Source organism: Simochromis diagramma, unplaced genomic scaffold, assembly GCF_900408965.1.
Source record: "Simochromis diagramma unplaced genomic scaffold, fSimDia1.1 OVJJ01000501.1, whole genome shotgun sequence".
In the NCBI taxonomy this organism is placed as follows: domain Eukaryota; kingdom Metazoa; phylum Chordata; class Actinopteri; order Cichliformes; family Cichlidae; genus Simochromis; species Simochromis diagramma.
In genome coordinates, this window is record NW_024387320.1 from 4,713,407 (window position 1) to 4,740,642 (window position 27,236).

The 27,236-nt window shown below is 40.6% G+C and overlaps 1 protein-coding gene across 9 annotated transcripts; it reads right to left on the reverse strand.

Annotated features, from left to right (window-relative positions):
- Nucleotides 1-468: 468 nt before the first annotated feature.
- Nucleotides 469-27,236, reverse strand: LOC120717615 (target of Nesh-SH3). 9 transcript variants are annotated; one of them, XM_040005772.1, is made up of 24 exons: nt 26,914-27,236; nt 20,294-20,473; nt 20,115-20,183; nt 19,891-20,023; nt 17,943-18,133; nt 17,445-17,488; nt 16,643-16,700; nt 15,627-15,689; nt 15,338-15,433; nt 13,412-13,747; nt 12,254-13,369; nt 11,752-11,829; nt 11,174-11,356; nt 10,567-10,635; nt 6,694-6,756; nt 5,578-5,700; nt 5,138-5,227; nt 4,825-5,034; nt 4,298-4,403; nt 3,640-3,719; nt 3,068-3,097; nt 2,810-2,968; nt 2,095-2,217; nt 469-2,010 (listed from the first exon to the last, which is right to left on the reverse strand). In XM_040005772.1, exons 1-24 carry the CDS (start codon nt 27,008-27,010, stop codon nt 1,895-1,897), a joined length of 3,813 nt encoding a protein of 1,270 aa, XP_039861706.1. In that variant the 5' UTR covers nt 27,011-27,236; the 3' UTR covers nt 469-1,894. The 9 variants fall into 9 exon arrangements, with proteins under 9 accessions (XP_039861706.1, XP_039861711.1, XP_039861705.1 ...); XM_040005777.1 differs by having other exon boundaries at nt 12,254-13,221; nt 13,348-13,747; XM_040005771.1 differs by having other exon boundaries at nt 10,567-10,632; nt 12,254-13,747.

The window sequence follows — 27,236 nt, forward strand, 5'->3', positions numbered from 1 at the left end:
TCAACACACTGACTCTCTGAGGTTTTTATGAGTTCATGTCTCTGTTAAGTTTGGCTCATCTCTTATTCTTCTCCCCTGCCCGGATTTGGAAACCTGTGGTAATGCTGGTATTCCCATTTCATTTTCCTGCATGTGGGATGTGGTTAGCCTTTCATGTCAAACTGTCTCAGCGAGTGACTGAGCGCACCGAGCTAATAACATTTAGACAAGGGTGTGTAATATTTCTCACCACCTGGTGCGTGCCAGACAGATTGCTTTCTAGATGTCTTTGTCCACTGTAAATGATCCCCAGTTATTGATAGCACAGTGTTAGGGTTTTGTGTCTGCCTCTGTTACAGCAATGATGCCAAGCGTGCTCATGTGTGCAAAGCTGATGTTGCAATGGGTTGCTTTCTTACTGAAAGAGGGCTGGCAAGATCACTGCCAGTCCCTTCTGAAATTCATCAAGTCTGCAAAAAGAAACAACTGTTTTCATTGGTTTGCACATTTATTACAAAGATACATAGATGTATGTAACATATATATTACACCAGACCATTTCCCGATAGGACTGGTAACTTTACCTTAGTCTTCTCCGGTTGAGAGGCAATGACTTGTTACAACCTGTTACGGTGTAGTTAACTGTTCACATAACCTTAAATTGTCAAATAACCTGTTGATTTGCAGGATTTAAAGGTGCTTGAAAGTAACAGGTCAGAAGTTTCTCCTTTATATTACTTTTTTGTGCTAAGTAAAGACTGTACGCGTCTGAAAGTGAAGCCAAAGTGTTAGTGCTTTTAGGCTGCACTTTTTTCTGTTAGCCAGCAGGGGGTGAGACCCCAGGATACATTTACGTCTACGACTAAACAACTTCCGCTCTTATACCTTTGACCTTACTTGAACACTCTCATTATGAGTTAATGGTTTAATTGCGAATCTAAAGTCCTTTTTAATGCCATTACACACACACACCAGTCAGTCTGTGGTGCCCGAGGGAGATAATATCCCTAACTATCCCAACTTTCTCCGTCTGTTTGCCAATAAGAATAAAACACGATCAATTGCTGGAATTATATACAATGCATTACATCACTGTAGCCATATAGGCCACAATATATTTTAACCTTTTGCAGAGCTATAACAAGAGAACACATTCTACTTGTGCAGTTTCCACTATTATATTTTCACTCTGTAAAATACAGGACAAGCCGACATTAATGGCATCAAGTCTCATTTCTAAATGCTCCCATAGAAATGCTGGCCTGAACCACTGATTATTCTCTTTTACCTGAAATGTGCCACCATCTGTCGGACACTTAATAAACTGTATTGGACACCATATACATATATGAGCGGATGTTTAATACTGTGCAAACTGCAACTGTTAATAATCCCTTAGGGCCAGCAGAAGGTCACTTCTGCATCTCTGTGTTTGTGTATTTTACAGTCAACCTGTACAATGAACATATGATTGGCACCTGTCTGTATACACATGACCAGTGCGGGCGCTCAATACAAATACTGTATTTTAGTTTATCTCAAAAGCCCCAGCACACACAATTCAATATTCTTGATAAATATTATCATACTTTATATCAAGTTATTACACTTTGGGAGCCAGCTTCCCAACATTTTCTCTTGTGATTAATTGTATGTTCAACATTTTGGATCACTCCAACTTCTGCATTCCTTTGTCCCTAGGGACATTTTTGATCAAGAAATGCACTCTAGAGAGTTTTGTGACGCCTAATAGTTCTGTAGAAGTCCACGTCCAGGACAGAGGTGTGATTTTAAAGCGCCGTCTACAGAGTCCACGTAAGAAAAGCCCACCTCCCTTCAGGATCACTCAGGCGTCTTTGATGTCCATCTTCTTCCTCACTACTTAGTCCATCCTCCTGGACAGTCCTGTGGGTTCTTACCACTTTCCAGGTATGGGAGTGCCACACTCATACCAGCCTACGTAAGTCGCGTGCGACTTTCCTCCGATCTCTCCAAAGGAAACGGGCTCTTGTCTCAGCGCTCTGTAGAAGCCTGGCAACAAACGGAGGAAAGATGAGACTCTGCTAAATTAAAGGCATTAAATAATCAGCGGTTGTTTACAGCTAACCAAAATACCTTGTCTGCTTGGAAGCTGGTCAGCCAGAAAATGGCTGCCAGTCTTGCCATCCAAGAAAGAATCCACAAACTGACAGTGGTCCTCGCCGTATCCCGTCTGATCCCCTATGTTGTAAAACTTCCCTGCAGTGGAGAATGGAAGTCATTGTTTAGTTACCGCATAACGAGTTAACTCCCAGTTCATTGCAAATGAATTTGAAAGAAAGACCCAAGAGAAGCATGTGAACCATCGTTCTCTTCTTTGGTGTTTGAATGGTGTGCGATGCTAAGATGCTTTGCAGAATGAAATCTTTTGAGCTTTTTCATGTTTTCTTGGATATGAAGCGTGCTACTTTCTTTTACATTATTTCCATTTCTTGTTTCACATTTATTGCTGTTTTTTTTTTTAATCAGTTTTGGTTTACCTTTTCTCATTACACAGACATACAAGCAGCTCCTGTGCAGCTGCCAGGTCAATGTCCTCTTAGAATTATGAGGAAACGTTTCATTTCCATGCATCAACTTTTAAACTAATCTAATCTACTGCTTCAAATTTATTAACAGACTCATTAAAAAAAATCAATAATTACATGTTGAGGCCAATTTTATGCTTTTTACGATAAAGAAAAGGCTGTACTGCTGTCCAGTCAAGCCGGTTAAGGATAACATTGTGTTTGCAAGTGATTTGTAATGTGATTTGTGTCATTCCTGTTCACTGATTTGTTTGCGTAATTACCATTGAGAGTCTCGCTCAGGTAGATCTTGTATCTTAAGGAGTTGCAGAGCTGGATGCCCACAAACTTTCGGTACCAGGTTCTCTTCACGAACTGCTTTCCATTGCATTCAGAGTGGGCATCAGCTTTAAACGGAAACTGAGTCCAGATGGCATCTTTGCCTGTGGGGTTTGTTCAGAATATCAAGAGAATCTGAAATACTGATTCCTGACTTGTCGAGCTGGCTAAAGTATTGTGAAGAGAGGGGGAAAACAAATCACCTGAAACATACTCGCTCACTCGAGGGTCCGCTGCAGACAGGAGGGAAAGTTGTAATGAACAACATCATTAAGACATTTCAGATATAACAGGCAGTCAAATCCAGACTTGCCTCAGAGTGTCTAGCATATTATTTACAGTGTACAACCCCAACAGGATGGGCTTTGATTGCACAAGAGCAGGAGGCCAATTAAGCTAACCACTCAGCCCTCTGTGTTGTCATTTTGAATTAAAAACATAAGAGCTGATCAACGCGAGGACACATTTCAGCTGCTTAATGAATGGAGCAAATTCAGCTTAATGCTGTGATCACCAGGTGCATGATGTGTTAGAAATGAGCCTCAGAGGACATCTGGTGAGCTTGACAAGCCTCAAGATTTGATCCTTAATCAGCTTGCTCCCCAGTGCCATGCTGAAATGATTAGACTAGCAACCGCCTAATAGTACAAGAGAATTAATGCTAATCACAGCCTGGAATGTAACATGTACAGTGGCATTTACATGCAAATAATGAGTTTCTTCTGTGGGGGTTTATGGTGGATTTGACCTGCATTAGATGGTCTGTAAAACTTGCCTGACTCTGTGCTAAAAGTTACAGGATCGGAGGAGGGTCCCGTTCCCAGCTCATTCCTCGGTGTTACTGTGAATTCATAACTGAAAAGAAATACATATTAAGGGCAATAATAATAATAATTATACGCTGAAAGATGAAAATAAACAGCAGTGTTTGACAGCTGAGTGTGGGTTCACACTTAGAATAACACACACAGAGCTGATGGTTCTTCCACGTGGTGCGCTCAGATGTGCTGGCAATTGTTCATGTAGCAAACCCAGCCCCAGGGAGGGTTCTGGTGAGCCTTGAGACTCCAGATGCTGAGATCTAATTGAAAACTCAGTGACCCACTCCACCCACATTTCCTCAGTTTTTTGTCTTGTTTTTTTTTTGGTGTCACTTTGGCCATTTTGTGTGAGCAAAACCGAATGTGACTCACTGCACGAGCGCAAGAGTTCAGAAGAATCTGGAATTAACTTTAAGTGACGCAAACTCGGAGCACTTCAGTGCAATTTAATACGCCTCTCTTAGTTCCATCAGCGGTGAACTTTATTAATGCAGTCAGGCATTTTAGTTCAGCCGGGCTGTATTTGTTCATCTACAGATTTATATGAACAAATGTGGTGTTCGATCTCAAACGAGATTAAGGATAATATCAGGACGTCTGTGGGGTGCGGACCTGCTCTCTGGTTTGAGATTCTCCACGGCTGTGTGGGTCTGGTTGGTTGTCAATACTGACGTCTGCCTTCCATTCGGGCCTGTGGTGGTGGACACAACTTCATACTCTGAGAAAAAGAGGAAAGGGAGAACTCACATAGTGCTTTTTATTAAAACATTTCACCTGGATCTATTTATGAAATCGTCCCGAAAACAGTGACATATCTTAATAAGAGACACATGAGAACCGGAGGCAGAACACGTGTTTTTGTTGTCGTGATGTGTCACTGGGCGCAGACCTTGGATTCACTTGTTGCACTCGGTTTATAAGACAGCTTAAGAAACCATCTTAATATTTTATAGAACGAGCTAGGTTAATATCCACAAGGCCACACGTGGTTAATAAAAAGAGATTACAATATAGTCTAAACTCTTAATCAAGACTTGCAAACAAGTATAATGAAATCCAGCCACCTCATACAACTCAGGCCACCGGGAGGCAGTTTCAATCTCCGTCCATTCGGAAATGTCAGCCTTTTCTCTGCATACCTCTGGTTTCGTTGTCGGTTTTCTGCCAGTCAAGAATGACAAAGGACGGGCAACCCTCCACGGTGACCACAGTGACGTTGGATGGAGGTAGGCGGGGAGGACCGGTCACATTCTGATCGCTGCCTTCCTCATCGGGGAAGTAAGCGAGGGAGGAGGTGATAGAGCACGGCTCTTCTGGCGGCTTATCCGTCTTGTAGATGACGTGGGGAGCTGTATGTGGGTATGTTAAGAATTAATTTTATTCATGTCACATTAAGACCCTAATTGGTGCTGCTAAAGAACTGATTAAATCATTGATACTTTAAAATCTTACCTATAAAGCGCGGGTTGCCCATGCTGTCTACCTCTGACTTAGGCAGGGGCCTGAATATGGAGGAGTTTTCATATATGTCAAAACGGCTGGCTGGAAAGGAAACAGTTTAGAGGAGATGGGGTTAGTTTGATGAGCCAGGAGTCCCTGGCAGCTCTCCCTCTTTTAGTTTTACAGCTTTGGCCCAGGTCAGTGACCAGCTAGCCCAGCACCTGCTCTGGCCTGCATTCAGACTCTTTGTCTGCTTCTTGGTGCTTTTTAAGTTTGCTTTTCTCTTTATCTCCCCACTATACACATCTGCCAGCTGCATCACCGACGCATTGTCTTTGTTAACGCAATGTCTGCAAAACTCATTCAGTCTTTATCCTTTTACAGGGAGGTGATTTAGCATGCATGTGATCATGTTCCTCAGAAGAAACACTGCAAAAATGTGCTGCTCGTACTGTTTAGCGCAGGGGCTGTGGTGGTCGTCTGCTGTTTGGGCTCTTGCTTGGGTCTGGCTGTGACCAGCGGGAACGGCTTCAGGACAGACGCCTTTTCTCCTTGTTTCAGGTCCATGGGTTTATCTGAGGACAGAACAGCAGGAGGAGAGTTCAGTTCTTCTCCCTCATTGTCTGACTCACAGTCACACACAGTTGCAATCCATCTGCTCTGGCCATCCTCACCGAGCAACTCAGTGGCCTTTTCCTGGCTGCTGAAAGATCAGAGATTGATCGTCGAGTAATCTCTCTAGTGTTCTTTAAAGGGGAAAGAGCGGTGCCAGAATGCATACTGCTGAGACCGAGGGTGCCCAGATGCGCTCACATGCACACAAAAACACTTACTTAATGCTCATAAGTGCATTTATATGAAAACGGTGAGAGAAACTAAGCAGGGAGACAGCTGAGATGTAAAAGGTGAGATAAATACAGAATAATTGCAGTTTTGTGCGTTAGTAATATAATAGATGGCTTAAGATGGTGGTTCTCAAACTGTGAAGGACATGAAAGCAGAACAGCTGTGACTGACTCGGAAAAATAAAAAATAAAAATCATGAATTTAAGTTGAATATATGGTGGGTGTAGCAGGAAAAGGTGTATTTAAAAAAAATGCTTTCACACTTGCAAGCCTATTAAAATTTCGTTTTGAAAGCATTACACAGACACTGAATAAGATTATTTTACAGGGAAGAGAGGATAGCAAGTGATGCTCGTGCAGGAGATGTAGCAGTTAAGAATACTTCAAACTTTGGCACTCTGCAAGAAGTTTAAAGCAATAGTTTGGATATCTTTGGAAACAGATTTGGAGATGTTCGTACTGACAGATAAAAAGACTGATATCTGTCTGCTCAGCATGAAACGCAGCATAAAGACATAAAGACTGGACGAAACGGTCTTCCAGAACCTCTCCCTCACTAACTCAAAACTTGATATGTTAGAAAAACATCAGCTTGTTTATCTATGACAAACTGGTACTTAAACTTGAATTGCATTACTTTTTTTTTCAAACTCTCCTTTAACACTCGGGAGACTCTGAATGTGGGTGAGGTGCAGTTGCATTCACTCATCTGTTGCCCTCACCATGACTGCTAGGCTTTGCCACCAGGTTGGTCTTCTTGTTGCCAGAAACAGAGGGACGCTGAACTGCAAGGAATTGTGGGAAACAGAGTCTCTTTCAGAATAAAATTCACAAGAAAAGCAAAGCAGAATGTGGTCAGCACTGGAGAACAGACACTAAACTGAAAACAAGTGTTGATTAATGTAAGAGTGCAAAAATAATGAAGAATGTCAAATTTCAAAGGGGAGATGGATCAGAGCAGACGTACGCAGAAATACTTGCACTAAAAGAAAATAAAAAGACACATAATACAACATAAACATAATAAAAGCAACAATGCAGCAGCCAGACAGGTTGCATGTGACGTGCCCAAAAGCTTCTTGGTAAAATCCTGCCACAGAGGAGTACCACAACCTGTAGCTCATGTAAAGTCGATGTGAAAACTGGAAATAAAAGTTTGAACCACTCATCCTAAAATCTACAGAACTGAGAAGTGAAGAAACAAAAAAATAAAGCCAATACTTAAACCAAGGCAGGCCAAATTCTGGGGTAATGAAGCATTTTTTGACTCATTTCCACTAGAAAAATGTTTGGGATTTGACCATAAAAATGTTCCACAAAGAATGCAAAATAAATAAATAATAATAATAGTAACAATCGGACCAAACAGTGAAATCAGTATCACATCATTTCAGTCTTAACTTGCTTAAATGAACACGAGAAATGAACTGGCTTTTGTGGTTTTGGATAAGTGATCACAAAGAAGTGCAAGGTTCTGTAATGAAAACACCTCAGCTACAAACTGTCAAACTCAGTTTTCTTATCAGGAAGATTCTGCTCTGACTTTATGCTTTTGCAAAAAGCAAAATCATCCTTAATTAATGTCGTTTTATCACAGAGGAGGTAGAGAAACTCTGGGAGGCTTGACACATAAAAATGCCTTTACACGTTTCATATTTGACTTCTTTAAAGAAAACCTGCTTTAAAGTTTGTGTTTCATTTCCAGAGCCATTTGTCATCTCTTATCTTGGACATTCATTAATGGTCGCTCTGGCAACAAGATAAAAAATAATTGTCTATATAAAGATGCCAAAAAAACATTTAATTTGGGTTTGTCTGGAGTTGACTTCTCCATGGTCAGTATGAATCAGCGATGTCAGGCAAAACAAACTGAATCAATATGATTAACACTGAAAATATAATCTAGGAGGACATCTGACTCACATGTAGTGTACAGCCATGGTAAAAAGAAAGTACACCGTCATCAATTCTAAGATTTCACATATAAGGACATAATGAAAACTAATCTGGTCCTCAGCAAGTTTTAATGTTATTTCAGTACAACAACATATGACATATTAGATCATGTCATGATTTATTTAACAAAACCTAGTGTGTGAAAAACTAAGTACACCCTTACTGGTTCCATAGGAATTAAGAGGGCCAGTGGCAGCCCGGTGCTGCTAATCATATTCACTTGATTAACTGATCATAAGCATATGTGCGCCTCTATAAAAGCAGCAGTGGTTTGCAGGCTGGATTATAAGGCCATTTCCAAATAACGTGAATTACGTTATTCTACAAGGAGAAAAATTATTCAGTAGTAGAAAAGATTGAAGACACTGGCCAATCTTCCGAGGAGTGGATGTCTCAGCAAATACAGCGCAAGGGCACTGTGCAATGCTTAGATAAACTACAAAAAACCAAAGAGCTGAGCACCTCTACAGGTCTTGGTTAACATGTTAAATGTTAAAGTCCATGATAGTACAATTAGAAAAAGACTGAACAAATGTGACTGGGTCAGAAAGGTTGGCAGAAAATAACTCTCCAAAAAGAACACATGGCAGCACAAACAGCTGATATGAACTGTCAGGCATGGTGGTGGAGGGGTGATGATTTGGACTTGTTTTGCAGCCACACCTGGACTCCTCTGCATACCAAAGTATTCTAGAGTCAAATATGAGGCCACCTGTCCAACAGTTAAAGCTTGGGCAAAACTGGTTCATGCAACAGGACAATGATACCGAACACAGCAGGAAATCTACAACAAAAATAGTTGAAAAGAAAAGAATCAGGGTGTTGCAATGACCTAGTCAAAGTCCAGACCTCAACCTCCTTATAAACCAATACCTGCAAACTCCAATGGACTGAAGTAATGTTGTAAAGAAGAGCAGGACAAACTTCTACAACTTACAAGTCATAGAGGAAATGATTACTTCCTACAGCAACATACTACTGCTAAAGGTGATTCTGCAAGCTACTAAATTATGCAGTTAGTATTTCGCAAACTGCTTCTAAATTTTGGCATAGTTTCTGTTAAATTAATAATGACACAGTGTAATATGCCATGTGTTGTTGTTCATCTGAGATTGTATTTCAGGACTATTAGAAATTGGCTTGTACCAGATTTTTCCAGACACATAAAATCTTGGAATTGAAAGAGGGCATATTTTGTTTTAACAATGACTATTGTTGTCCAACTATTACCAAAAATAGCCCATAAAATCACAAACTATGTCGATTGGGTATGTGTAATATGAAGAACTGACAGCTCTGACAGCGCTGTCATGGTTAACTGAACAAGAAATGAGCCATCAAGGTGTAAAGTGGAAAGTCAACAATATGTCTACAAAGTATATGACATGATGAGAGCTGCTCTACAGTTTCTACAGCAGGTGAGTTTGGTTTGATGTTTCACAATAAAACCACTAAAACACCACATTGAGCCTGCAATATGCCAAAAACATCTGACTCAGATCTGTGATTTAAAACAGCAGCAGCGGTGTGAGCGCTGGTTTCTGTCAGATAACTTCATCTTCTTTGGGGTTAGAATGTGAAAATATATGCAACCAAAACACCAAGATTTACGGTCAGGCCAGACAAATATTCCCAGTGAAATACATACCAGCGTCTCACAACACCGGGGTTATTACTTTTGCAACACACACTCAGATTTCATGTGTTTCATGGATGTGATTCAATAACGGACACGTGCATCCAACTATAAGCACAGCTTTCAAAAACAATTTCAAGTTTAAGTGCCAGTGTGAAACTCGGCTCTATAAAGCTATTGTGGACACGCTCTAATTCTTAGTTTCATTAAAAGCACACACTCTGTACCAGCTGCTAGTGTAGTATGCAAAGCTTTTGATATCAACATGAACAACTTCGTTACTTTATAAAGGCAGGAAGGTGAACTATGTGTAGATGCTGTCCTTTAAACAAAGTTAGTGGGAGATTTCTGCTTAGATGAGCAGGGCGGCAGGCAAAATAAATGTTCCTTTTTTTGTAGAGTTGCTTCCAGAGAGCCTTGCGACTCCTTGAAGACCTCTGAAACTGTCCAAGTTTCCAGAAATAACACATAACAGCTGTGACATGGGACTGAAGCATTGAACTGCTCTACACAACTCCCAACAACAAGGAGTGAGCAGAGCGCCACCATTAATACATGCGGTCCAGACGTGGTTTGCATTACTATTTGAGATGGATTCAATTATTCTAATTAACTGAGCTTGCCTGGCAGAATGGAAACAATGTGAATCACCAAAAAAAGGGGCAACCCACATTCACCTTTCCCAGCTAGCACTCTCAGCCTAACATAAACCAGTCCATATGTGCTTTAGACTTGGTAATATGAAGACAGTTGTATAATAGATTTCATAATGTGTGGCTTCAGTCTCAGTCAAGTGAAAGCCTCTGGGACTGGACACATCAGACAACACAGACCATGACCAGGAAACACTGTCACATTGACGGATAAGCTGAAAGTCACAGAGCGGAAGTGCATTGTGACAAAAAGCACAGATCAGTGTGATGAAGTGGGATGGGGCGTGACAGTGCCTCTGAGGTTAGTGAGTTAGGAACACTGGAAGGCGATTATCTTGGTTTGTCTTTACCAGATTTTTCTTTGGGCCACACGATACGTCTAGGAAGAGCATTGCCCCTATGATGCGCCCCACTGGCTGCTGGAGGGAGAGAAAGGTCTGTTATATAATGTTTTGTGCCACTGAGGAAAAACATACCAGTACCAAATAAGAAGAAAGGCGAGATATCTGGGTAGTGAACAGGAGCGTATGTTTAAAAGAAAAAGAGATACAGAAGAGAAAGAAGGACTGTGGTGGCTGTGCTGTCGGCACAGCACTTGTCTTGGCATTGGTGGCGTAAAATGTGATGTGTCCTGGCCAGTGCTGAGGCCAGACTTCCCACCTGGCCAGCGAGAGGGACTGTAAATCATGTTAACGATCCTTACACCATAGACGCCATTGCTGCTCGTGGTAAAAGTGTTAAATACACACCAAGCACATGTGGCAGAATGTGGAGAGGACAAAATTGATTGACTACGGTATGCTCTCACCACATATCGTGTAGCTAAAATCACTAGTCATGAGTTTGTTTATCTTCTTCTGTAGCTGTAGTGTGTGTAAGCGTGCTAAGAGAAGGTAATAACCTGAGGTAGCTGCTTGGAAAAAGAAATAAGTGAAGGGAAAGTGAGTATTCCATTACCGCCAGGTGTGCTGGAACTGTGAGAGGAAGTGACTGTCCTGGATTGTGAGAATGGTCTGGCAACATGATTAGTGGAATGAGAAGGAACCCCTGTGCGACGCAGGGTGGTGTTTCTTCCTGCTGTAGGAACAGATGAGCTAATGGGAGAACGAGGAACTTCAGACGACCCGAGAACACCAGGACCTAGATGAGTAGAGAGGCAACTGGAAGTTAGTTAGTTGGGAGCTGGAAGGCTTGACCTAGATGGGATAAATGGTAAAGCATGTACGTGAAAAAGAATGCAGAGGAGCAGACACTGGATGAAATGACAGAGCGCCATAAATGAGATCGAAAGCTAGCCAGACTAATTTGTTTGCGAATGGGCAGGGGTGAGGTGAAGTGTGCTGCACTGAAGATGGAGCCACACATGGAGACAGGAACAACAACAGGACAGGGTGTGTGGGGTGATTGGATGGAGATGGAGATGGGGAAGCAGTGACATCGTCAAATGGTTTGAAATACAACTCAAAGCACCATTCTCTGTGTGGCTTGACAAAAAAGCAGAGATGGTAATGGGACAAACTTGTCATGGTGTTTACCATGATTGTATCTACCAGCCTTCTCTGTAGCCAGGGCAGGTCTTGGTAGAGGCTTGCCCTCTTCTTGTGGACTAGGAGCTGTGTGAAAGAAAACTCACTTTATATCTGGTATAAGATGCATGTGAACATAGTTTTAGTTTTTTAGTTTTTTAGTTTTTTTTTACAGGGGGCTTACCCTACTACTATTTGCCAGTTGTTGGTTTCAAAATGAATGCATTGACAAAAGTTGTGATCACGATAATTAAGAATTAACTCATACACATGTCATGCAGTTATCCTCTTGGGTTTAACTAAGGTATGGATTACTATCAAAATATGTAACTTACTAAAAGATACATTCTAGCTACTTCTGAGATAAGAGATGTAGAACTCTTTCTTTAAAACAGTTTCTTCATAAACTAATTCCGCCCCCATTAAAAATTAAATAATAACAATTAATAGCTAAGGTTTTAATGCTTAAATTGCGGATTACAAATTGTGGATTGAAAAGTAGGGTCTTTACCCGTAGGGACTGCCTGCTTTGAGGTGACCTTGGTGGGATCAGAGTAGGTCCTGGAGTGAGGCTGAAGCCCAGCTTGAGGTTTAGGTTGGGGCTTAGATGGAAGTTGGGGTTGTGACTGGGCCTTTGATGGAAACTGTGGCTTGGTAATGGGTTGAGGTACAACATGGTCCTGGGTATTTTTTGGAGGTTGTGATTTTAACTGTGGCAGAATTTTTGGTGGAGAGTTTTGCTTATCCCTAATTATTGGCTTTGAATGACTTTTTGGAAGTTGAGTTGATGGGTGAAGCTTGGGCTGCCTTTTTGGTTGAGAGAGTGGTTGGGGCTTAGTTTGGTTCTTGGGCTCGGGTTGTGTTGAGGGTCTGGAATGGGAAGAAATTATGCTTGGTTTTGATGCTGGTTGGATTCCAGACTTGCGCCTGGTACTTACACCTGGCTGTTGTTGTGGTGTCTTTGGTTTATGTGGTGGATTTGGAGATTTATTTTGTGGATGAGGTTGAGGTTGAGTTTGAGTCTTTAGCGGTCTTTTCTTGGTATAGGGAATGTGCTGGGGTATTGGATAAGTGGATTGAATAGATGGCACAGGAGTGGTTTGGGAACTTAGTTGATCTTGTCTCTGAGGCTGTGTCTGGGTCTTATGTTCCTCTTGTGCTAGTGGTTGGGCCTGGTGTTTGGTGTAGGGTGTTGACTGAGGCTGTGGTTCTGATTCAAGATGTGGTGTGGTTTGAAGATGTGATTGGGGTTTTGGTTTTGTCTGAGGCAGTGAAAGGGGGTGGGTATGCTCTGTAGGCTGGGATACTGCCAGGTGTTGTTGAGGTTGGGTGTGGAGTTTGGGCTGGAATGTTGTTTGGATTTGCAGTTGAGGTTTTGTTTGAAATATAGGCTGGGCTGTTGATAGGGGTTTTGGCTGTGCATGGAGCTTAGTACGGGCTGTTGTGTGGGGTTGTAGTTGGATCGGGACTTTCTGCTGGAGTGTTGTGTGGGGTTGTGGTTTCATTTGAATTTTGGACTGGGGTGTTGTGTGGAGTTGTAGTTTGGTTTGGACCTTTAATTGGGGTGTTGTGTGGGGTTGTGGTTTCATTTGAATTTTGGACTGGGGTGTTGTGTGGGGTTGTGGTTTGGTTTGGACTTTTAATTGGGGTGTTGTGTGGGGTAGTGGTTGGATCTGAATTATAGACTGGGGTGTTATGTGGAGTTTTGATGTGGTTTGGACTTTGATTTGGGGTGTTGTGTGGGGTTGTGTCACAGTTTGGTCATGGGGCTTTGGGAGACGTTGAGCATTAACTCTGGGCTTCATTTGAGGCTGTTGGGGTTTGGGCTTTGGTAGTCCTGAATACTGTTGCTGGAGCTTCAAGTTAGGTTGAGGTTGTACGTGCCCTCCATGATTCTCCACATTTGCCTGGACTACTGGCACAGGTGCCATGGTGGTTGTTATATGTAGTAAAGGATGGAGCTTGGGAGTTAATGGGACCTCAGATCTGGAGAGGTCTCCTCCTCCTGGGTTATGTGAGAAAAAGAAAAGATGCCCATGAAGCCACAGTTGTGTACTGTAAAATTTCAAAAATAATCTTCTGTTCCATTTACAAAATGTAAAAAAAAAAATATACATATATATTTTTTTCATCATCCAGGAAAGACATAAAAGCAAGAGAGCCAACAGTTTAGACCAACTGATGTGCTACTCAGAGCAATTATTGAAAAAAAAAAAGAAAACAAGCAACACTGCTCTATGTTTGTCTCATAGGCCAAGTGCAATTTCAATGGCAGATAGAGCTTGTGCAGGTATTATGTGTTATGACAGGAAAGGCTATTGTGGTTAAGTGTGATGAGCATCTAAATTCACTGGTTATGATGACTTAGTGTGGAAGTTTGATAGACCATTCTAACCTGGTTGTTCAATCTAATGAGATGTTCCCATCAATGAGCGAGAATGAAGAAAAAGAGGAAGTCAAAAAAGAAGAGAAGGAAACGAGGAAAACAATAGTATTGTTTTAAAGTTTTCCATTTTCACAACTTTATATCTATAGACCACCTCAGTGGATCTCAGCAGAAACAGTGATGTTAATGCCGTTCAGCTTTGATTCATGGATTTAAACAAAACAAACAACAAAAAACAGTTGATTTGATCATGCACCAAAGTCTCTACTCTTTTGGTCTGTACTGCTCCCATTAACATCTAGCATATCCTGAAAACACAGGGAGCTGTGTAGAAAATGGATGTAATTTCGAATTATAGTTAGCCCCTTGAATTAAAGCTACAACTTCAGTAACAGATCAATTTTATCCAATTTTAAACTATGGTGGCGTACACGGCCAAAAGTTTGGAATGATCTCCATTTACTTGAGGAACTGACTATATCCCATTTTGTGTTTCAGTGTCTACCTTCATGGTTTCAAAATACATTTCCAGCACTGCGTTTCTGCATATCCCTGTGTTTGAGAACATAAATGTAAAACAGAGGGAACAGACGACAGTGAAATACAGGGAAGAAAAAGGAATAACATAGTTTGTTGAAGTTCCTGTTGGAAGAAGAGAAAAAATTCCATCATGCAGTTTATTCATGCAGATTTCCACTGCCACCAACTCCACTGCATTAAAAGCAAAAGCCTCTAATCATCCAAAAATGGTAATAACCACACTGTGAATCCTGAAATAAAAATAAAGAGTTTAACATACCAACAAAAAAAATGCTAGACATGGAAATACAAAAAACTTTTTAAAAAATACAGTGGATATATCTGAGATATAATTTGGAATATGTATGATATGACTGAAATCAATTTTTTGAATGAGCAGCAGTTAATGAGGTTCTCAGAGCTCATTAAAAGTCACTAATATCTCAGGAATATAAAATCGTTTTGGCTTGCAGACTTGTTCAACTAACTTTCAACAACTGAACCCTGAGAACATCATCAACAATCTCTGCAAGCTTTGTTGTTTTCCTAAAATCCCATGCATCCAAGATCACCCACATTATTGCAGCCCAGACAGCTGCTCATGCAACTAGTGCAATTCCGTCCATCATTTTACACAGCTGAAATGAGAGCCATGAAGCTTTTCAAAAAGAACCATGATTCTCTGTTTACCAATTGGCTGTTTGTTGATCACAGCAGGTGCAGGTCCAGGAGTAGACAGGGTTTCCTTAGTAGTAGTTGAGGTTTTGGTTGTGGTTGTGGTTGGCGCTAAGAAAAATAGTGTATGTTAGTATAACCAAGAGAAAAGGTATGGGTCTACAACCTGTAGAATGTGCAGGGCAATATTGTTTGTATAATAAAAATTAGCTTTCACGACAGCGATAGAGAAGTCAGTGTCAGACATGAGGTCCAGAGATCTTTCTGACCTCTGAACTCAGTTTTAGGTCAGAAAAATCATTACCAAGAGTCGTCTGTGTGGCTATGTTCCTGGAGAGGGGCAGTCTGCCCCTGGTCTTGTTTTGGACTGACAAGGACAAAGCAGAGATTAAAGTCAAGGAGAGAAAAATTACAATGGCCTAATTTTCACTTCTGAAAAGCGGTAAATGATCATGATTAGTCAGTCATTTAAGAACAGCAAAATGTGTTTTGAAAGAGTCAGTTCACTAAATGTTTTACACAAAAATGTTTGGTGCTGGTTTAATCCTCCAATATTAAACAATTAGGAAATAATTCAAATGTGCATTAATTGATTTTGGTGTCAACAGAAACAATTTGTAAATGCAATACTGACATTTCATCCCTCTGTCGTATTAATGCTCTTTACCGTCTTTTAAAATGTAGAAGTGAATAGCAACCCTTTGACATTACTGTACACCGCCTAACATTACAACACTCCACACCATCATAATTGCTGTAGAAAGTACAGTTAATTGATTTACCAAATCAAAACTAATCTTTTTAGACTGCGTTCAGTGGAATTGTGTTAAGCATTTGAGTATCTTGTTTATTATCAGAGAGATTAATTCATGCTGTGGTATGACAACAACCTCAAACATATAATCACATTAAAGACAAATCACTTTAAGGAACATAAAAAAAGGAGTCCAACGGATGATATCACCCCCACAGAAAATTCTTCATAACTTTATTGAGTCACTCAGGCATTACTTGAAGAGAAAGAAGAGCTAGAAAAGATGGAAAATCCGTGGAAAGTTCTTGTAGATGTTTGGAATACAGTGCTGAGTACTGTTAAAAACTGTACTTTGCATGCCCAGCTAAGTAAAATTATTTTAGAAGCTGGAGGTATATGGGGAAATCCTGTCCGCAGAACAATAAATTATGGCTTTATTAATATTTCCAGTGTTAAATCTTAAGGTAGGGGTCAGTGGAAAGGAATTCAAACAGAGATCTCTAAGCAGCAGTAGATTCTGCCTTCTGCATCAAATTCAACTCAGCAGTGTCTCTCTGTTTGCTTACCTGAGGAAGTGAGGTGAGGAAATGAGGGCAAGGAATGGGGACCTGAAGGTACAGGTTTCTGATGATTGAAAGGCAAAAAAGACATGAAGAAAAAGTGGGTGTTAGTCTATGACTATCATAACAGGTGAAAAGAATTAGTATTTGGGCTGTACCATGTCTTTTCCTTTGTTGCATAACCTATAACCTATAGCCTCTTTACACCATGTCAAGTTGGTAAAGTCCCTAGTGAGACTCTTGTTATTCAAAGCTTTCCTTTAAGGGCAAGTCCTGAGGCTAAATCTCAACAGCTGTGCTGTTTTGTGAGATTGGCATGATAGAGCAGAGCCGCGCTGTTAGAAAATTTGTGCCACTTTTCTTTTCTGAACTCTTTTCAGCATTATTATCCCTCCTCCCTTGTGCCTCCAACTCATCTCCCTTTTTTTTTAATCCCCACTCAAGTTAGCTGTAGCTGCAGACTGCTCTCTTTGGCTTGACTGCTCTCTCAGTCCTGGCTGCATCAATGCCGTTTCCATTCAGCAGTTGGATGGAAAATTAATGAGGCAAACAACCCTGAGAATAGCATAAGCTCACCAAAGTGTACAAGGACTCTAAAGCAGATTGCCCGTTCCAAATGCACAACCAGTTCCTTTTTGTTTTCTTTGATAAATGGAAGTATACCTGTGCCATTTCATTACACACACTTGTTTACTGCAATACTGAGCCTATTCGACCTCTAGTAGCACGTGTATCCACATAAAAATAGAATAAAACACTGAATATTTAGGTTTGTTTCAATAACAAACTGGCTGTGTCCATTACATACCGCAGGGCTGACTGGAGGCCTAAAGATTTTCCTGATGACCTTCTCTAGAAACACAAGAGAAGAATCAGTAAATAAGTGACTTCAGTGGAAGAAACAATGTGAAAGAAAAAAAAATGGTTCGATTCAGTAACTGGAAATGCAGTACTGCACTGTAGCCTTGTCATGCTCACATAATCGGTAAAGACTGAAGCCCTGTCTACACATGCACTGCAGCCCTGAAGTCCTCTAGTCTTTAACAGAGCAGATTTTGGGATTGCACATGTCAGACTGAATGCTGAATTGTCTTTAACCTGCTCTCAGACAACGAGACAACCAGATTCTTATGACTCTGTTCTTATACGAAAATGAGTTGTAGCATTTGTCCCAGAAATTTCTACCTTTTTCCTAGCACTACCTGTCAATCCATGTTTTTATTAAGATGTTAAAATAATTGTAGTCAGATTCGAGGTATTTGCTACAGAAGGTGATAATATGGCTAAGCAAAGAAGTCAAACTTGCCTTCGACTCCTGGCATGCTGATGTTGTGAACAACCGGCCTGCTCCACACACCGGTGCCATCCTTAGAATTTGGCTGGACACCAAACTCATAGACTGTGTTTGGCTTCAGTTTGTCAATGACTGTATCGCTTGTTGGACAGGTCTGGTAGTTCCACTTCCTGTTCTTCTCACGGTAACGCACTGTGTAGTGTCTGAGAACAAGACACAGAACAAACAGAACAACTCACACACAATGCATCCACTAATGATCACATCTGGAGGCATGATGCAAGAAGTACAAGGAGAATACGATGCTACTGTTGTAATATTTTTTCATTTTCTTTTTAGCGAAACCTCGCGTGCTAACGATGCTGTCAATTAATTCCATTTCATTAAGCAAAGTGACAAATGAATCTTTCCATGCCACGTTTCCATTTCTCTTGGATTTCCCTTGGCTACATGGGGCGCCTTGAACCCATCTTCTTAAAAGATGGAGTCAAAATCAGAAATCCCTCTGAAAATGGTTCAATCAAATTTATTGCTGTGTATCGCTGCCATCATCTGAACTGCACAGTGAGGTCGTGATTTGACTTGACTTGAGTCTGTGGCACAACTTAGTTTCTTTCCTTTCCTTTAACAGAACCAACAAACACATGGTTATTAATCTTTATATAAGACATACATATGAAAATAATATTTAACCACTGGAAGATTTGTTGCAAACAACAGAACCGTCACTTTAAAAAAAAGCAGTACTTCATCAAACACAATCTGTGTCACACTGTTGTGTGGGTTGACTCCTAAACACCTGTGTGCACAGGCTGCCCTGGATCCACTGCTAAGTAACACGAGAGGCTTCAGGGACTCATTTACTGTTTATGCACTTATTCCAGACTCTCTGCAGCAAAGGTGTGTGTGTGAGGATAGAGATTGGACAGAGAAAGATTTATTCCACCAGCTGTTACTGAGCTCATCGTAACAACAGTACAGCATTGGTACAAAAAAATCTCAAAACCCTAGACTGGTACTTTAGGAAAAAAGTACAAGCATTTAGTCTAGTTTGGCTGCAGTGACAGTTATGCCACTGGTAAGCAGTAATATATTGCAAGCAGTAAAAGGGACAGGTGCATAACATATCCTTAGAATAACAGATGTCCTCATTCACTTCTGAGGAGCTGGGTCAGTGGGATTGATAGCAATAACTGCACAAAGCTCAATTGAATACTCCAATTTGCTTCTGTGACTTCAAAACCTCTGAGCTGGCAAACATAACACATTTTTAAAATCACTCCAACTAATACCTCCCAAATATGGATATATCTGATGTCTATATGATATAAACATTCAAAAATTCACCACAAACCTTAAAAAACAATAAAAACAGCAACAAACTCCATATAGCCCCATACATAATGAAGGTTCTCTTAAATTATTCTTAAACAAATTTAGCAAAACTTTTTTTATATTAAAAAACAGTTCATTTGACATAGTTATAATCAGGGCGGCACATAAGTGGTCTGCAGGTGCACATTCGCTGTCAAAATAAAAGACGCACCACCAGATAAGAAGTTGGAACGCGCGTTTCCGTACATAAGATCGGTAAATTCCGAGAATACACGCTTCTTTTGCGGTGGAGGAACACCAAAGTAATTGCTTATGGAGCTTGCTTCTTCGACATCTTTAAGAGTTCTGAACAAATGTCTGTCCTCCTCCAGAACATCTTATGTATGCAAACGCGCGTTCCAACTTCTTATCTGGTGCGCGTCTTTTATTTTGACAGCGAATGCGCACCTGCGGACCACTTATGTTCAGCCCTGGTTATAGTGTTGCCAAACTGCCAAAATTAAAAAAAACAGACTAAATGATAAGATATTAACATTATATTGTGTTTATATTACCAAAGTCACAATGGTTCTGTCTCATTTTTTAAAGAAAAGCCTGCTTTGCGCAATGACACATTTAAGCTCACCCATCCTCCAGACAGTCATTCATGACGTTGCCTTCATAAGGGGTTTTCAGCAGTGTCCCCCAGGACAGAAGAACTGAGGTTGGCGTCACCGACCCAATGACCAGGTGCAGCGGCTTCTGCAATTCCACTTTACCTGAGAAAAGGTTTGCATCTTACTAAATGTGCAAAAAACACTTTCAGCAAGTCACATTGGTGATAACTTCCTTTGCTTTAAGCAGACATACCTGTGCACTGCTTCTTCACCTCGTTAGCAGGAATAGGCTGGACAGCTATAAGGTACTTGGGCTCAGCATCTAAAAGCAGAAGAACAAACTGCAGGTTATATTTCCTCTGAGCCTCAGCAGCAAACACAATGTATTGATGAACACCTGGTCCTGCAGGGCACATCACCAGGCTTTCTTACCAAACTCTGTCTCATATGGTTTTCCATCTTCTGGCAGCTGAATGAACTGTTTGGAGAACATGCTGCCGCCGTATCCCAGGATGTATCCCTCCAGCCTGGTGTCAGTGTTGGGACGCAAAAACTTCATCACAATGGTGTCTCCTGTGGTGCTGATGCGGACTTTCATGTTTTGGCGTCTCACTGAGGAAGCAGCATCAGATTTATGTATTTTCTTTTACATTTTCTTTTGTTTCTTTCTTTTTTCTGCAGAGGTACAAAAACTGTCATTTTCAGTACCTACACCTTCTCAGACTTTTCTGCTGTCCACTACTTCAAAAGCAACAAAGTAGCAAGTACAGTAAAAGCAGAGATTTGTCTGGTTGAAGTTCAACTGAGGTACAAGACAATAGTTGTGATTTCATAAGCAGGCACATGTCTGCTTGCTTTCCAAATTGATAAGAACATTATTGTTTTCTGCAAACTACAAACATCATAAACTGTATATACTGCAGCTTGTTGCAGTGATCAAGGACTTTGAAGTGCTCTGAAGCAGCTTTTAAAAACAGCAGTGCATATCCAATCTTTGATCATTTCAGATATCAAAAAAAAGATCAGCAAAGCTGGAACATTCTTGTCTTGATTTGAAAACTGGCAAACACAAACACAAAGAATACAGTCCCAGTCAGATAGGACAAATGCTAGATGAGAACAGGCACTAGAGAGGAAGAGAGCTTCCCCAGAATGCACACCATGGCTGTATTTTCATGGTGACCTAGAAGAAACCTTCAGCGTTGACACGTCCCATGGAAAATGATCTGTGTTGGCTTTAAAACAATCTGCTTATCTATATTAAATGGTGTCATAAATTCATGAAAAAGTTGGCCTCATCATAAAGTCAAGGAAAAAGGAACTCTCCGTGTCTTCAAACACAATATGTGGAAAAGTTTGTTTACCTTTTCTCATTATTTGCCTCTGTCATGTGGCCCGTCACACTAGCCAATAACTAGGAATGCTAACAATTAGCCAATTTACAATAGGAATACTAATAAACATCAGAGAACTGAGACAAGTGCAGCTGCTCCAGGAGTGTGACTGACCCTTGCCTGATGCACATGTAAAGCAAAAACACCAGTGCACACTTGGATAATGCGCTGTGAGCAGTAATGATGGAAAGACTGTCAGTCTGCTTTAATTCAGTGACGTCATCCTCTGCATCTTTAAATATTTCTTTGCAGTGGATCTCACAAATGAGCTTACATGCACTAAATTGCTCATAGTCTACAAGGTTTAAAACAATGGGCTTTCTACTTGGATTACGACTTGTATCATAGTCTCCACAGCACATGTCCTTGGCTCATATTTCAGTTAAATGAAATAGTGGAACTTTGCAGGAGGAATACTGCCAGGAAGCAGCCAAACGCCAAAACAGACACTGACAGTGAAAGAGGGGGAAGCCCTGGATTTGAAAAATACCCTTATGCTTTTCCAGCGATGTGTTTCCTATAAAATCTGCATTTGTTTCGATTCTCACATCAGTATTTCCGATAAAAACAAGAAACTGGCGCGGGGGAGATGGGCTCAGAGTGCATAAAATATTAGGAAACTTCTGGCAACACGTTTTAAACTCCAGAACAAGCAAACATCGAATCTGCCCCATGACAACCTGCCCAAAGCCCGGTCATCTGGCCCATGCAACGCTTACACACTGTTAAGGCTTATCTGTATTTCCAGAGAAAAATGAATTAAGGTTTAGGAATGAATCCAGTCAAAGTGCTGACAATAAATCAAGTACAGTGAAAAGGAAAAGCACTGATGTTCAAGCTGTTTTTACACATGAAATGTAACTTTTACTTTTACGTTTGCTGCTGTAAAATACTTGTTTTGATTTAGGCAAGGGTGTAGCCCGAATAAAGTAGAGGGGGGCAGGACACAGGACAGCCACTCACAAGACCATCATTACCTGTGCTTCTCTTAAATCAGAGCAAACCATCATCACACAAAGAGCTGGCAAGTTATGGACCATTTAATGTCAAACAGTGTGAGACATTAGTGTTCTCACATGCACCTAGAAGAGTTCAGAGCTGAAATTAAAATCTCACCCCTAATAACCAAGGACGGAGTACTGAACAGGCCAAAAGGAGGGTCAAAAAAGGGAACCAAAACAACAAATTCATTTTTTCCTGTTTAGATCTGTGACCTGTTACATAAGCGTGCTGGAGGAGCTTTTGCAGCTCTGCCCAGGGGATCAATAATAAGAGTCACATAATCGGTCCATGTTAAAGCTGGAGAGTGGGACTTTTGTATGAACATGAACCTTTTGCCATATAAGTTAACCCGATGTTGATTAATCCAGCACTGAGTAAATCTCTTGGCAATATCCTAGAGTGTTAAAGTATCATTTCTGTGCTGGTACGCCAGTAGGTATTTCACTTCAGCGAGCAATGATTAGTTTGCCTTAGCTGAAGGAGCAGACCAACACACGCAGAGCATGCTACACCAGCTAGGAGTATGGTGGAGATCATGGCAGAAAGACTTAAGGAAACGTTGAAGAAAAGCTTGTGATATTAACCCTTTAAGACCTACCATAGAACCAAGTCCACCAGAGCTTATATTATATTTTTACATGTTGTGGTGCCATTTTTGGGAGCATTTCAAGTTTATATACATCAATACAACCATTATAGCCCAAATTTTAATAATATGTATGCATTAAGTGCATAGTAATTACATAAATTGCAAAAAAGTGCAATAAACTACAAAAAAATTGAAAATCGTTTTTGTTTTTTTAACATATATTTCTAGTTAGAGAAATTTAAGAGGCTTATCCCTCAAAACTGTAAATACAAAAAAGTTGCACAAAATAGTTTCCCACCACAGGAAATTTATTTTAAGTGTCTTCATGGTTTTATTTTTGAAATACACCAATTTTTATATACTGCAGGAAAAACGAAAATAAATATTATAATGCAAATTTGCAAAAAAACAGCATAAGCATCCAAATAAACTATTTCCAGCAGTGCAATATGAGTCCTAAGCATCCCAGAAACAGCACAGAAAGCCATGAAGTCAAACATAACTTTTAAAAACACCAGTATAGGCTCACAAGGCCCTGATGGTAAAAAACTACATTTCCGCAAAATGGTGCCACTTCCGGTTTCGCGCAGGTCATGGCGGACATGTGATGGACATAGGAAGTGTTACAAACAGCTGATCAGATCGGCAAAGCATGTTTCTGGAATATTATGTCTTTGTTGCTGCAAGTGCTTTTTATGCAGTTTTTGCAAAGCTATATGTGGAAGGAAACTGTGACTTAGGACAAGCTGATGGCATAAGATGTAAGTACAACTCCTCCGGTTTCATATGCAAAAAAAATTATTGCGCAAGCTTACGTGGTTGCAGTGCTACCGGGATTTAAAAATAGTTACGCAAAACGGAGCGTGCCCGCTCCAACTGGCTTTAAAGGGTTAAAAAGAAAAATCCATGTTCTGAGGAAGGATAGGAGTCTGAAAACGATAACGATCAATGCTGAGAAGAAGAGAAAATGTCATAGTTGCAAAAAGAATGAAAGAAAACTGATTAAAAAAAGCTGCTACTATGCCAACCTGTTTTAATCAGTTTCATCTGTATGTTGCACACACACACAAACACGCACTGGGGGGTGAAGCCCATTCATCACTGAATACTGTATAAGCACATCAATCATAACACTGGGAGTTGGCCTATAAACTTGTCGGATTATGCAATAAACTTTGCCACATCACACAACAAACAATTCATCTCGTAGTCACCCTGGACCGATATCAAGACAACGTAATCCTGCTGGCTGGATATAGAGAAACACCCTCAAATGGGAAACTTAATCTTGGCTCTGCAGAGAGGCCGTGTTGGATCACTGATGGATGATCCTGCAGTGAAGAGAGTAGGTTAATTGGGTTGTCAGTTGCTCTCTTAAGCTTCAACCTGAGTGCAACATGATATTTTTATGTTTGGTCATTAAAATTAAACATTGCAACATGGATCTGCATAACATATGGCTGGTTGGCTTTAAAATATTATGATTAAATGTCTGACATTATCAAACCACAAATCTTCACCATGAGCAGCCCTCTCTTGATGTAGTAGATTGTACTAAATGAGAACAAATAGACTGACTTTTCCACTCATGCTGATTTGAGAACCAATGGATGATAAATACAGATGCAAAACCCAACACAACCTCCCCATAAAAACAAATCTGAAGGAGGCTGCGAGGCTTGTTTTGTTTTCAAAATGCAATGGAAAAGAAATGTTGCTGTCTTTGTTTGAAGTAGTGTTGGTGGATGGAAGTGACACAGAACAGTGGTTTCATGTTAGTTTGTCTTGAGTCAGAGCAGCCGAATACCACAGCTAACCAAATTTCAGTACAATGCTTGTGATTATTGCTCTGAAGCCCGCGTTAACTATATAGACAAACATGATATCCTTCCCAGTATCCTCTGATCTGGTGTAGAGTATTTTGGCCTCTCAGATTTCTGTCCTGGAAGTAAAGACATAGAGAGACTTGGCTTCCTCTTCCTGTGAGGACAGACAGATGTTTTATGGAGCTTGGTATAACAGTCACTTTCATGTAACAAAATGGAGTGTTAACATTTCTCAGAGCCCCGTGCCAGCCAAAGCAGCAGGTGTTTGAAAAACTGACCTATAATGGCTCTAATGAGAACCACTCCAGACCAGGATAATTCAGCCCAGAGAATATCTACTGTAATTCAGCAGGAGACCGTACCTTGCAGCCTAGCAGCAGATAATTGTGCCTGGAATTTGACTCCTGCTTTTTACCCCAACTTTGGCTTCCATGCAGGTCTCGCCGCGCTCACATTTAATATCCCCCCATGTCAGATTCAACTGCAAGGAACAGCTGTTTTCCCTTGTTCCTATGGCGTTGCTCCATCTCGTCCTTCACCGCCTTTTCTCCATCTCTGCCATCCTGCATGACTCAATAGCCATCTTTCCATCAACCTGATCCTCTTTTTAACTTCCTAAAGTGCTTTGAATTCATCTGCCTTCTCCTCTAATCTCGTCCACTTTCCTCTCTCCTGCCATATTTCTCTCTCATTAATCTCCACATTGCACGAGGCCATGTTTGGTCTGGCACAGCTGCAGTTAGCATCCTATACAATATATTGTCTTCAAGTGGGATAGTGGTAAATAATTTTAGCATTAGATTTAACTCATTCAGATACAGATGGGAAAAATGTTTAAGAGCACAAATGCATAACTAAGAATTAAAAGCACTGGAAAGTAGACTGACATCCATATATTTTGCTCTATCTGTCAGACAATAAAGCAAACTAATTTTTCAGCAAACCAGGTTTTATCTTTGGTCCAAGTAGAACGATACAGACATTTACCCCTCTGTTCCCATAGCATCAACACACACAGCCCCTTTCATCTAGCTGCCAAAGCTGCACACTGAGATTTGTCTGTAAGCCAACTTCAGTGAGCAGATTACACACTGGAAGCAGCCTTTATTTTCACCAACTCCAGCCCTCTCACCCCAAATCACTTTTAGTACCATCCAAATCTTTAAAGGGCACCCAAGTTTTAGTCACAAAATACATCAAGGCTATGAAGCACGGTCTCAAAGTTTGCTTTACTTTGTGTGTGTACTTTGGTTTCTGGATAATTACATAACATGTAAAACATTTGCGTGTTTTTCCAAGAATGTTGCAAGACTCAAATCAGACATAAGACTCAATACACGGGGTGGTGTTGATGAGTTGGAGACCTCAAACTGATTTTTGTAGATGTCAGAGTGGAGGCACTTTAGCAAAAATATTTTTCGGTCAGCAGGTTTTTTAAATCTGAAGAGTCTGTATGTATTTAATTTTAAGTGGTGTTTTCAGGGAGGCTGGTAACAATCCTCTAATGAGAAAAATTTAATTTTAAAAAAATCTTTTGCCAGAGACAATGTGTGCAAGTAACTGGCCAATTTCTGCACTATTGAGATCTGCTTGTTGGGCATGAATTCAGGAACAGTTTTTCTACAAGTGTAACCCTCGACCCCAAACTTGGGCTCATTAAATCAAGAATGTGGACAAACCACAGGCCTAAAAAAGGTTCACACAGCATCTAATTAGTTTGCATGACAGGGTGACATTAGAGAGACAGGTTGATTTATGTTCCCAATTTAGAGCAAGGGTTAAACAGCATTTTAAAACTCTTGTCTAATTTATCACTTATCAGCTTCACCCATTTTTGTTAATTTCTTTAATTGTTATTTGAGAACTATCATGGCACTTTAAACAGGAGTATTTATCACTTAGGGTGATATGCAGTAAGAGGTTGACTCAGTACTGTTATGAGTCTTTCTGTCATTCATCCTTGAAACAAATATCCATCTTCCTAACAAAATCAAATTGTCTTTCTAATCCTTTCTCAGCATGCAATTGGAAAAAGACAACAGTCCAACTAACACAGAAAGAGTTACATTCATTTTCACTTGCATGGATCTTAAACTATAGAAGGAGAACTACAATGAAGAAAACCACAATGATCACTCATTAAAATATGTAACAAATACCTCACTTGTCATGCAATCAGTAGTTTCCCCCGTCGCTGATTTTTAAGCACATGACAGTAAGACAAATGCAAAGACCACCTACCTCTGACCACAGAGGGACCAGACAGAGCTATCCTAAAGATGAAGACTGCAAGGATAAGGGCTAGAAAGATGTGCGAGTGCTGCTGCATCTTCATCATCTGCTGATGTCGGCTCTCAGATCTGCAGTGATCTGAATGATCTCAGAGATCTCACACCACGAGTGAGTCAAATAAATGCTTTCACTGATTTGGCAACAGATGGTTGAGTGAAGTGTCTGCTGCAGGAATCAGGCTAGACGTGTCCGAGTGGCTGGATACTTGTCTGAGCTTCTGGTTCTCGGGACTAGTGCTGTTCCCTAGACTGGACTTCTGGATGCAGCAGGCT